At 48.3% G+C, this 12,659-nt stretch overlaps 1 protein-coding gene across 20 annotated transcripts in view; it reads left to right on the top strand.

The window, feature by feature from the left end:
• The window catches only part of eya4 (EYA transcriptional coactivator and phosphatase 4), a 758,447-nt gene that overhangs the window by 668,312 nt on the left and 77,476 nt on the right, over positions 1-12,659 (top strand). For all 20 annotated transcript variants that reach the window (XM_072499738.1, XM_072499733.1, XM_072499734.1 and 17 more), the window contains one exon: positions 1,890-1,979. In XM_072499738.1, coding sequence (XP_072355839.1) covers positions 1,890-1,979 — 90 coding nt within the window. The remainder of the gene's footprint in view (positions 1-1,889; positions 1,980-12,659) is intronic.

Here is a 12,659-nt window from a genome sequence, read left to right on the forward strand (position 1 = left end):
GGCTGCATTTTACGTGCCCTTGCTATGGGTGTTTTCAGCAGGGGTGGATGGGGGATCACATAAAATAGGGTGGGTTCCTACCTCACCACTGTTATAACCTGCCCAGATCCTATTGGCTGGGGGCAATTGGTCACCCCATGTTACTTGAGAAATATGAACTCCCCAAAGGGGTGGGGGGGGCACAATCGTTAGATTTGCAGCTGTATAAATAGAGCTGGCCAGTGTGGTACCGGCTAGAGAGGGAACCCGTAGTGAACCACTGGTGCTGCGTACATATTGTTGCATAGAAATTTATTTTCTGTTTGACTGTACAAACTCATGCTGCATTCTTCGTGGCCCTCACAAAAACCATCTTCCTCCAAGCTCGCCCCATAATACAATGGGGAGGGATGTGGCCAGCACCAAAACCATCAGCCCACCCACCATATTTAAATAGATAATCAAGGGCCAATTAGGCTTGTTACCAACACAATTGATCCAGATAACATGCTGCCCACCCCGCAAAACATATGACGTGGGCAGTCAGGCAGCACAATTTTTAAAATAATTTAGTCAGAGGATGGGAAGAAATGGCCGGTTCAATTTTTGGGGGAGTTGTCCTTTGCGGGTCAGGAGCTGTCCCCCGAAGATGGAACTCCCATTTCTTCCTTATCAGGACTGGTGGAGCTGCCAGCCAAATGGATTGGTCGACAACTCCACATGACAGATCTTCCTCCCCAGTGAGGGGCAGAAGTCCCACTTGGCATTTGTTCAGTCTGCCCACAGCACGTTACAACTTTGCTTCCAACAGGGGTGGGGTGGGGGTTGGGGGGTGGTGGCGAGGCGGGCTGAGCCCAATGACTCTGAAGTTAAAAATGTTGCTTTGAAGCCCAGTTACAGCCTTTTAGTTCTGCTGTTTGAAGCTTTAATGTTGGAAAATGTTAACTGCCCATGCTATATAATCTCTTTGATCTCAATCTTATCCCTTACTTGATCGCACTTCCCACAGCCATCCACCATTTTGAGGCTGATTTTCTGAAGGCAAATGCTTTTACCTGCTGGACACATTTGTGGAAATGATGGGTGCCCTGCCAACAATTTTCTATCCATTAAAAAGAACTAGTGGGAGATGATGGGTAGTTTTGCAATGTGCTTTAGAAGGCAAGACTCCTCGCCGTAAACATACATCCGCGTAATTGGCTCTTTGAAGTATTCATAACTTTGTAATAGCAGAGTAATAAGCCTGAAAGCTCCACAACCTTGTGAGTCCAGATTTAAGACAGAGGCACACAGATTCAACCTTGCTGCATTAGGGTTCATAAGTGGGTATATTTCTTAATTTGCTTTATTTGTTTTAATGCTGAGATTATATTAAATGTGTAGTTGAAGTGCCAATCAATGCCCTCTTCCCCCCCCCCCCCCCCACAACAGCTTTGCCTCGCTGTGTCCCTCCCCTCTCCCCTCCCCTCTCCCCCACTCTGTCCAACAAGCCCACTCAGCCCCTCACCGGGACTGCCAACCCCCTCCCAGTGAGATTCTAGACTTCCCTGAGTTTGGTGACATCCATGGTTCCATTTCCTCGCAGGCCTCCTGCAATACCAGCAGTCGCCACCAATCCTGGTATGGCACAGAACTGCCGGCCTCCAATTGGACAGCAGTTGAATGAGGCAGGACATCGGCTGGAGACGGCAGAGGACCCGCCTCGTGCTAATTAATGGGGTGAGCCAGGCAAACAGAGGGAACTGGGCTTGCCCCTCAAAATTTTCACTAGGATACAGGAAGTCTGCCCTCAGCATATTGTCCAGCCCACTATTTCATTCTCATTATTTAAATAGACTGTGAATAAAGTGGATAAGTGCTGAAACTTGCGCAGCAGTATGCTGGTTCTGATGGAAATGTCTGTTTTACAGGATCCACCTATAGCTGTTACACTTGGACTTCGGATGGAAGAAATGATTTTCAATCTGGCTGATACACATTTATTTTTCAATGATCTGGAGGTACGGATATTTTACAGTTTACAGAAGTAATTCATTTGCCTCAATATCTAAAAGTTTGCAATATATGTTTTCAGTTTTACAGGACCTCTATCAAACTCTGTCTTTAATGATTTTTACTGAGATTAATTAGCCTTTTGATGATTAGAGTGCAAAATACAAATTTTAGATATACCTATCATAGAACATAGAACAGTACAGTACAGGCCCTTCAGTCCACGGTGTTGTGCCGGCCATTTATCGTAATCTAAGATCAACTTAACCTACACCCCTTCAATTTACTGCTGTCCATGTGCCTTTCTCAGAGTCGCTTAAATGTCCCAAATGACTCTGACTCCACCGCCTCTGCTGGCAGTGCATTCCACACACCCACCACTCTCTGTGTGAAGAACCAACCTCTGACATCTCCCCTATACCTTCCTCCAATCACCTTAAAATTATGTCCCCTCGTGACAGTCATTTCCATCCTGGGGAAAAGTCTCTGGCTATCCACTCTATCCATGCCTCTCATCACCTTGGACACCTCTATCAAGTCACCTCTCTGCCTTCTTCACTCCAGTGAGAAAAGCCCTAGCTCCCTCAACCTTTCTTCATAAGACATGCCCTCCAGTCCAGGCAGCATCCTGGTAAATCTCCTCTGTACTCTCTCCAAAGCATCCACATCCTTCCTATAATGGGATGGCCAGAACTGGACACAATATTCCAAGTGTGGTCTAACTAGAGCTTTACAAAGCTGCAGTAAAACCTCGCGGCTCTGAAACTCAATTCCCCTGTTAATGAAAGCCAACACACCATACGCCTTCTTAACAACCCTATCAACCTGGGTGGCATCTTTAAGGAATCTATGTACGTGGACCCCAAGATCCCTCTGTTCCTCCACACTTCCAAGAATCCTGCCTTTAACCCTGTATTCAGCATTCAAATTCAACCTTCGAAAATGAATCACTTCACATTTATCAAGGTTGAACTGCATCTGCCACTTCTCAGCCCAGCTCTGCATCCTGTCAATGTCCTGTTGTAACCTGCAACAACCCTCAACGCTATCTACAACTCCACCAACCTTCGTGTCATCGGCAAACTTACTAACCCACCCTTCCACTTCCTCATCCAAGTCATTTATAAAAACCACAAAGAGCAGAGGTCCCAGAACAGATCCTTGTGGGACACCACTGGTCATCGACCTCCAGGCAGAATACTTTCCATCCACTACCATTCGCTGTCTTCTTTCGGCCAGCCAATTCTGTATCCAAACAGCCAAATTTCCCTGTATCCCATGCCCCCTAACTTTCTGAATGAGCCTACCATGGGGAACCTTATCAAATGCCTTACTGAAATCTATATACACCACATCCACTGCCCGACCTTCATCAATGTGTCTCGTCACATCCTCAAAGAATTCAATGAGGCTTGTGAGGCATGACCTGCCCCTCACAAAGCCATGCTGAATATCTTTAATCAAACTATGTTTTCCTAAATAATCATAAATCCTATCTCTCAGAATCCTTTCCAATATTTTGCTCACTACAGACGTAAGACTGATGGGTCTATAATTCCCAGGGATTTCCCTATTCCCTTTCTTGAATAGGGGAACAACATTTGCCTCCCTTCAATCATCCGGTACTACTCCAGTGGAGAGTGAGGATGCAAAGAACATCGCCAACGGCGCAGCAACCTCCTCCCTTGCTTCCCGTAGTATATATTCTTGGATATTGCTTCCTTGGATATATCCCGTCAGGCCCAGGGTTCTTATCTATCCTGATGTTTTTCAAAATTTCCAGCACATCCTCCTTCTTAATATCAACCTGCTCGAGTCTATTAACCTGGTTCACACTGTTCTCATCAGCAACAAGGTCCCTCTCTCTAGTGAATACTGAAGCAAAGTATTCATTTAGGACCTCCCCCATCTCTTCAGACTCTAGGCACAAGATCCCTCCACTATCCCTGATCGGCCCTACTCTCACTCTGATCATCCTCTTATTTCTCACATAAGTGTAGAACGCCTTGGGGTTTTCCCTAATCCTTCCCGCCAGGGCTTTTTCATGCCCCCTGCTAGCTCTCCTCAGTCCATTTTTGAGTTCCTTCCCGGCTACCTTGTAACCCTCTAGAGCCGAGTCAGATCCTTGCTTCCTCAACCTTACGTAAGCTTCCTTGTTTTCCTCATATGTTTTCTATTAATTACATCAAACCTTGTTGTATTGATTGGTTCATGCAAACGCTATTAAATTTAATGTTCTTTTGTAGCATTCAAACAGTAACTTACTTTGGGCAGCACGGTAGCACAAGTGGCTAGCTCTGCGGCTTCATAGCGCCAGGGTCCCAGGTTTGATCCCCCGCTGGGTCACTGTCTGTGCGGAGTCTGCACGTTCTCCTCGTGTCTGCGTGGGTTTCAGCCGGGTGCTCCGGTTTCCTCCCACAGTCCAAAGACGTGCAGGTTAAGTGAATTGGCCATGCTAAATTGTCCTTAGTGTCCAAAAAGTTTAGGAGGGGTTAGTGGGTTACGGGGATAGGGTGGAAGTGAGGGCTTAAGTGGGTCGGTGCAGACCTGATGGGCCGAATGGCCTCCTTCTGCACTGTATGTTCTATGTTCTATGGTCATTATTCATTTGATTTGGAAAAATAACGATTCTGTATTCTGTTTTGAGTAGATAATTGATCACTCAGATTTACATTGACTTCTCATTTTATATGTGAACTGTTTTTAAAAAAAGAATTAGAAATGAAAATATTAAAATAATTCTAAAGTCTGTGCCTGATAGCTCAGTTAGTTAATCCCTTGACGTCCAGCCAGGAAACTGTTAGTTCAAATTCCAGCTTTGCCTGACACTCAAGCTTGTCCACTTGTTCGATGTGTTTTCCCAGTTCTTGGCAGTGCACTTACAAATGCTTCTTGGAAGGAGGGCATAAGCAGATCAGAAGTTCAATTCACATCTTACCCATTTCCCTCTTCAACAGCTCAGAAATTGATTAAAGTGTGGCAACAAAGTTGTAAAACAAAGGGTACAGAGTATACATTGGAGTGAAACATACTTTTTGATTCTGAGGAGGGAATGAGTAGTAATTTTTAAGTTGAATATGACAATATGTTGTGCACCAAATGTAATATACTTCAGAAATTTGTAGTGGGATTCGCCGCCCAGAGACAGCGGAATCGTGGAACGCGATTGGGCAGAGAATCGTGTGTGAGGCGGAATTCGTGGCTGGTGCTGGGCTCCCGATGGAATGCCATGCTCCGGTGCTTTGACAGCGGCGTCAATGCATTCTACCCTGCATGTACAGTAAAAGCCGTTGGCATATCATTAACAGGCCTGACCCGGCATTCTCCGGAGCCTCCGCGATGCTCCACCTCCACAAGGAGGAATTACCAATGTCGGGTTTCACTTGTGGTTTTAAAAATCGGAATACAGGCGCTGCTGAGGGAGAGAGGTGGTAGGACATGTTCCACAGGTGCAACCGTGGGCTGCCGGACCTTCTGCTGGCAGGACTGGCAGGGCTGGCTGGGGGTGTGGGGGGAGTGCCTCTGCCAGTTTCAGGGGTTGTATGGGGGGGTGACAGGGAGTGTGACCAGGGGCTAGGCCATGGGGCCGGGGTGACCCCAGAACTGGGAAGACGAGGCATGGACCATCATTATGGCAGTCTGCAAGGCAGCCATCTTGCTGTGCACCCAACTGAATGCCCACCATGGTCTGTGATTTCGCAGAGTGACTCCAGTCGTATGGGTGCCCCTACCACTTCCGCACTCCACTCCCACTCCACCCCACTGACCACCCATCTCCACATCTAACCCCCCCTCCGCAACTGGGTGCCACCCGCCGGCGGGGCATTCACGAGGACCACCCAAGGCTGGATGGGTGCCAGGCACCAACGGGACCAGGGATGCAGTGGCAGGGAAAAGGGGTGGGCGTGGGGATGGGGAGGCGGGGGGTGGGTGGGGCATGCGGGGGCAGGGGCTGCAGTGCAGGTCGGGGCTACTGTGTAGCCCAGTGGGCCTAGTTGGGCATGGGAGTTCGCACCATGCTAACATGGACCTCTGAATTCAACCAGGAATGGTAGCCTTCATCCTAGCCGCCGCCACAGCACTGATGGATGCACTGAGACTGTATGAGCAGAAGCTGCTCGGGGTGGACCCTGCAGTGGCCAAGCCTGCCCCAGAGGAAGAGGAGGCAGCCAGTGAGGCTGGAGAGCCAGCTCCCCAACAGGCCGAGGCATCAGGCCTCATGTACCAGCAGCGCCTGTCATTCAAGGACCTGCCGGGCCGTACATTCCATCGAAGACTCCAGCTGAGCTCAGGGAATATTGCGACATATCTGCCGGATCATGGCGCACCTAGAACCACAGGGGTATGGGTAGGACAACCGCTCCTGGTGGCCGTCAAGGTGACGGTCGCCCTGAACTTTTACACCATGGAGTCTTTCCAGGCACTGAGTGGGGACCTGTCTGGGATCTCGCAGACCCCGATGCACAGGTGCATCCGCGCTGTCACGGAGGCCCAATATGCCCGGGTCAGCACAATATGTCAATTTCAATGTGGACCGAGCCCACCAGCATGCCCGGGCAGCAGGGTTTGCCACCATTGCCAGGATGCCCCACGTACAGGGAGTGATCGACGGGATGCATGTCCCCCTATAAGCACCGGCCCGTGACGGGCTACCCATGTAACTGGGTGTTGTAGAGGATTCATCATTATTTGTAGACCGGGGGCAGGGTTCTTCGCCCCCGCGCCAGGTCAGAGAATCGCCGGCAGGCCACGCTAATCACGCCACACCGCAGAGCAGAGAATCGGCGCCATTGGCACCAGTGTGGTTGGCACGGCACCGGTCATGGGCCGCTCTACGCGGCTGGCGCACTGATTCTCCGGCCCGCATGGGCCGAGCTGCCGTAAGAAAAGAGCCGAGTCCCACCGGCGCCATTCTAACCTGCTCTGGGCCGGCGAGACCTTGGCGGGTAAGGATCAGGTGGCGGCCTTTGCGGGGGGGGGGGGGGGGGGGGCTAGGGGGGGCCTGACCCTGGGGGGGCCTCCGATGTGGCCAGGCCAGCGATCAGGGCCCACCGATTGGCGGGCCGGCCTCTCTGGCTGGGGGCCTCTTTTCCTACGCCCCTGTAGTCCTGCGCCATGTTGGGTCGGGGCCGGCGCGTTGAAGGGAGCCACTGTGCATGCACACGTTGGCGCCGGTGCCACTGTGCATGTCCTTGTTGGCGCCGGAACAACTGCGCATGCGCAGATCCCGCCGAGCACAGTTCGCGCCGGGATCTGCAGCTGGAGCGAGGCGAACCGCTCCAGCGCCATGCTGGCCCCCAGGAGTTGTGGGAGCGGCCTGTTCACGCCGTTGTAAAGCGTGACGGTGTTTACGACGGCGTGGACACTCTGCCACGGGATTGGAGAATCCCATCCAATGTATCCCTCTTACGAAACAGACTCCTCTGGATCTTCACAGTGGCCTAAAAATGATGGCATGCTTGTCTCAGGATGAATGGATTGTGGCTACTGCCAGGATAGCAGGCATTCACTGATCATGATGATCTGGGCATTGTCACACATTAACGGCACATTGATGGAATATTAGCACTTGCGGTCCTTTACCTCTCCACATTTACAAATGGGACCTGCAGAATCATATGTGTGCAGTTGATGCTTCCTTGCACAATAGACATTCTGGTACCTTGGCAATGCCATGTGCCTGCTCATCCTGCTTCTCTCTGGTAAGAGAGAAGACAATGAAATCCCTTCCCTGGCATTCTGGACCTCTATCACCATCTGATGCAATGGTGGACAGTGAATTGGGAAAGTTACCACCGAGAAGGATCACTTGCGTAGAACCTGAGGGCGAAGGTCACCTTGATAACCATTGGCAGCACTGTTCTCACCCTTATTATATGGCTGTAGGCTCTGATGCAGAAAGTGACCCGCCTCCTTGCAGGTGCTTGAAACATTGTTCCTGGCTAAGGTGAATGTAGTTCTCCCGGAAGGTCTTTGCTGGGTAGGGCTTTCTGTGAAGAGCATTCCTCTTTCTCCCTCTGTGTTCAGCTTTCCCTCTTTGCAGCCTTTGCTCCATGTCATATTGCAACTCAAGTGAGGCTGGATTATGCACCCCCCCCCCCCCCACCCCCACCCCCCCACCCCCACCCCCACCAACTCTAGCAGCCTTTCTGTGCACTGGGCAGAAAAACCCTCTGGTCTCACTTGCATGATGTCGGAACATTCACTTCAAAGAACAAAGAGCAATACAGCACAGGAACAAGCCCTTCGGCCCTCCAACCTGTACAGGTTGCTAGGTTTGCTAGTGTCACACGGGAGGGTTTAAACTAGTATGGCAGGGGGGTGGACACGGGAGAAATAGGTCAGAAGGTGAGAGCATTGAGGGAGAACGAGGGAATAGGGACATTGGGGCTCTGAGGCAGAGCAGACAGGGAGAAGTTGCTGAACACAGCGGGTCTGGTGGCCTGAAGTGCATATGTTTTAATGCAAGAAGTATTACGGGTAAGGCAGATGAACCTAGAGCTTGGATTAGTACTTGGAACTATGATGTTGTTGCCATTACAGAGACCTGGTTGAGGGAAGGGCAGGATTGGCAGCTAAACGTTCCAGGATTTAGATGTTTCAGGCGGGATAGAGGGGGATGTAAAAGGGGAGGAGGAGTTGTGCTACTGGTTCGGGGGAATATCACAGCTGTACTGCGGGAGGACACCTCAGAGGGCAGTGAGGCTATATGGGTAGAGATCAGGAATAAGAAGGGTGCAGCCACAATGTTGGAGGTTTACTACAGGCCTCCGAACAGCCAGCGGGAGATAGAGGAGCAGATAGGTAGACAGATTTTGGAAAAGAGTAAAAACAACAGGGTTGTGGTGATGGGAGACTTCAATTTCCCCAATATTGACTGGGACTCACTTAGTGCCAGGGGCTTAGATGGGGCGGAGTTTGTAAGGAGCATCCAGGAGGGCTTCTTAAAACAATATGTAGACAGTCCAACTAGGGAAGGGGCGGTACTGGACCTGGTATTGGGGAATGAGCCCGGCCAGGTGGTAGATGTTTCAGTAGGGGAGCATTTCGGTAACAGTGACCACAATTCAGTAAGTTTTAAAGTACTGGTAGACAAGGATAAGAGTGGTCCTAGGATGAATGTGCTAAATTGGGGGAAGGCTAATTATAACAATATTAGGCGGGAACTGAAGAACATAGATTGGGAGCGAATGTTTGAGGGCAAATCAACATCTGACATGTGGGAGGCTTTCAAGTGTCAGTTGAAAGGAATTCAGGACCGGCATGTTCCTGTGAGGAAGAAGGATAAATACGGCAATTTTCGGGAACCTTGGATAACGAGAGATATTGTAGGCCTCGTCAAAAAGAAAAAGGAGGCATTTGTCAGGGCTAAAAGGCTGGGAACAGACGAAGCCTGCGTGGAATATAAGGAAAGTAGGAAGGAAGTCAGGAGGGCTAGAAGGGGTCACGAAAAGTCATTGGCAAATAGGGTTAAGGAAAATCCCAAGGCTTTTTACACGTACATAAAAAGCAAGAGGGTAGCCAGGGAAAGGGTTGGCCCACTGAAGGATAGGCAAGGGAATCTATGTGTGGAGCCAGAGGAAATGGGCGAGGTACTAAATGAATACTTTGCATCAGTATTCACCAAAGAGAAGAAATTGGTAGATGTTGAGTCTGGAGAAGGGTGTGTAGATAGCCTGGGTCACATTGAGATCCAAAAAGACGAGGTGTTGGGTGTCTTAAAAAATATTAAGGTAGATAAGTCCCCAGGGCCTGATGGGATCTACCCCAGAATACTGAAGGAGGCTGGAGAGGAAATTGCTGAGGCCTTGACAGAAATCTTTGGATCCTCACTGTCTTCAGGGGATGTCCCGGAGGACTGGAGAATAGCCAATGTTGTTCCTCTCTTTAAGAAGGGTAGCAAGGATAATCCAGGGAACTACAGGCCGGTGAGCCTTACTTCAGTGGTAGGGAAATTACTGGAGAGAATTCTTCGAGCCAGGATCTACTCCCATTTGGAAGCAAATGGACGTATTAGTGAGAGGCAGCATGGTTTTGTGAAGGGGAGGTCGTGTCTCACTAACTTGATAGAGTTTTTCGAGGAGGCCACTAAGATGATTGATGCAGGTAGGGCAGTGGATGTTGTCTATATGGACTTCAGTAAGGCCTTTGACAAGGTCCCTCATGGTAGACTAGTACAAAAGGTGAAGTCACAGGGGATCAGGGGTGAGCTGGCAAGGTGGATACAGAACTGGCTAGGTCATAGAAGGCAGAGAGTAGCAATGGAAGGATGCTTTTCTAATTGGAGGGCTGTGACCAGTGGTGTTCCACAGGGATCAGTGCTGGGACCTTTGCTCTTTGTAGTATATATAAATGATTTGGAGGAAAATGTAACTGGTCTGATTAGTAAGTTTGCAGACGACACAAAGGTTGGTGGAATTGCGGATAGCGATGAGGACTGTCAGAGGATACAGCAGGATTTAGATTGTTTGGAGACTTGGGCGGAGAGATGGCAGATGGAGTTTAACCAGGACAAATGTGAGGACAATATTCCATGCATAGCACATCTGTGCTAATCCCCTCACAAGACTTTGCATCAGAGTCAAAATTTGTGATCTTTATGTTTTGTACTTGAGAAATTCGGTATCAGTGACACATCAATCTTGTCCCACTAAAATTAGGTGAGGAAATAAAGCTTTTAAATATTCATATTAGCCAGTAGCTTCATCTAACCCCATACAGCATCTCACTGTATACAAGTAAATAATGCATTCCACATATATTATGCAACATGGAAATGGATAACTAGATTAAATGGTGCTTGCAATGATGTTAAATGAATTACAGGTAAATAAGTTATTGTTGACAGGCAACATTAGCAACAGTAAGATTGAAAAAAGACACTTTTCAAAATGCCATCAGTTAATAAAGGTATTTTAGTTCAATGGTGCAGTTAATGAACAAAACATAATTTTGTATAATAATGGTATTAGAACTAAGCAATCAATGGTTTTAACCGAGTTTTAGTAATTAGTCAATATTATTGTTACAAAAGCAGGATAGTGAAACAGGAAAAAAGGTGAGCAATGGTAGTGGAATCCTTCTTTCATTAAATTGAATGTAATTCTACCACAAGGGTGCTAATTGCATTGAGCGATATTGAACGGAAAATGTAGTCTTCAGCAGTGGACGGTAAAATGGAACAATATTATGGTAGTTGAAGTAGATGCTTCAGCATTAAAGTATTTATAGCAATTTTAGTCTTGAGTACGGTAACACTTGCATTTTATTACAATCAGCATTTCATCAACAGTTGTTCATTTCCATTGTTGCATAATATATGTGGAATGTATTATTTACTTGTGTATGGGGGGTGCTGTATGGGGTTAAATGAAGCTACTGTCCAATATGAATATTTAACAGCTTTATTTTCCCTCGTAGCCTTAGTCAAAGGTATAATTAACACCAGGGGCAGGATTCTCCATTTCAGAGACTAAGCGTTGATGCCGGGTTTGAATCGGTAGACTTCTGCGACAATAAAATTGACGCTGGTCCCGGAACAATTCATGATCCGTTAATGGGCTAGCACCGGTGCCACGTAGAACCCCAGAGATTCCAATGAAAAACCGTGTCCGATTTGCCGGGATTGGAATTGCCACCCTAGAGGCTGACTAGCTACAGCCGCATATTAGCACATGAAGGGCTCCTTCAAGCCACATTTGGTCAAATGATGCCTTGATATCAAAGGGAGTCACCCTCTCCCCACCTCTTGAGTTCAGCTCTTTTGTCCATGCTTAAACTAAGAAAACATACGCAATGCTTGCCTTCATTGGATGGGCTATCAAGTATAAAAACGGCAAGTCATGCTACAGTTGTATAGAACCTTGGTATGGCCGCACTTGGAATATTGTGCACAATTCTGGTCGCCACACTATTAGAAGGAGGTGGAGGCTTTGGAGAGAGTACAGAGGAGGTTTTCTTCTGCTTCATAGCACTGTCAACAGTCCTTCTCATTACGCTGCTCATGTTCAAGAGTAGAAGAATGGGGCGGTAATTGGCTTGGTTGAATTTGTCTACTTTTTGTGGACATAACATACCTGGGTAATTTTTCACATTGCTGGGTGGATGCCAGTATTGTAGCTGTACTGGAACAGCTTGGCGAGGGGCTCAGCTGGTTTAGAGCACAAATGCGAGATGATGCATTTTGGAGGATCAAATTGAGGTATGAATTATACCGTAAATGGCAGAACCCTTAGGAACATTAACAAACAGAGGGATCTGCTTGCGCAGGTCCACAGCTCCCTAAAAGTGGCAACACAGGTGGACAAGGTGATTAAGAAGGCATATCGCATACATGCCTTCATCAGCTGGGGCATTGAGTACAGGAGTTGGGAAATCTTGCTGCAGCTATATAAAACCTTGATTAGGCCGCATTTGGACTAGCTTTTTAATTGGGAATTTATTAACGTAATTTAAATTCCACCAGCTGCCTTGGTGGGATTTGAACACATAGCCTGGGCCCCTGGATTACTAATTTGGTGACATAACATCTGCCAGGATTCCAGACTGGCATTTTTCCCGCACGGAGGATCGAGCAGAGCTCTTCAGTGCAAGAAACAGGAATAAGTGTGGCCTCGGCAGGGTGTTCCCCGCTGAGGACCCGGAATGCAACAAAGTTGGTGTATCTCGGCACTGCGATAACCAGGAAA

The sequence above is a fragment of the Scyliorhinus torazame genome, chromosome 4, assembly GCF_047496885.1.
Source record: "Scyliorhinus torazame isolate Kashiwa2021f chromosome 4, sScyTor2.1, whole genome shotgun sequence".
Lineage (NCBI taxonomy): Eukaryota > Metazoa > Chordata > Chondrichthyes > Carcharhiniformes > Scyliorhinidae > Scyliorhinus > Scyliorhinus torazame.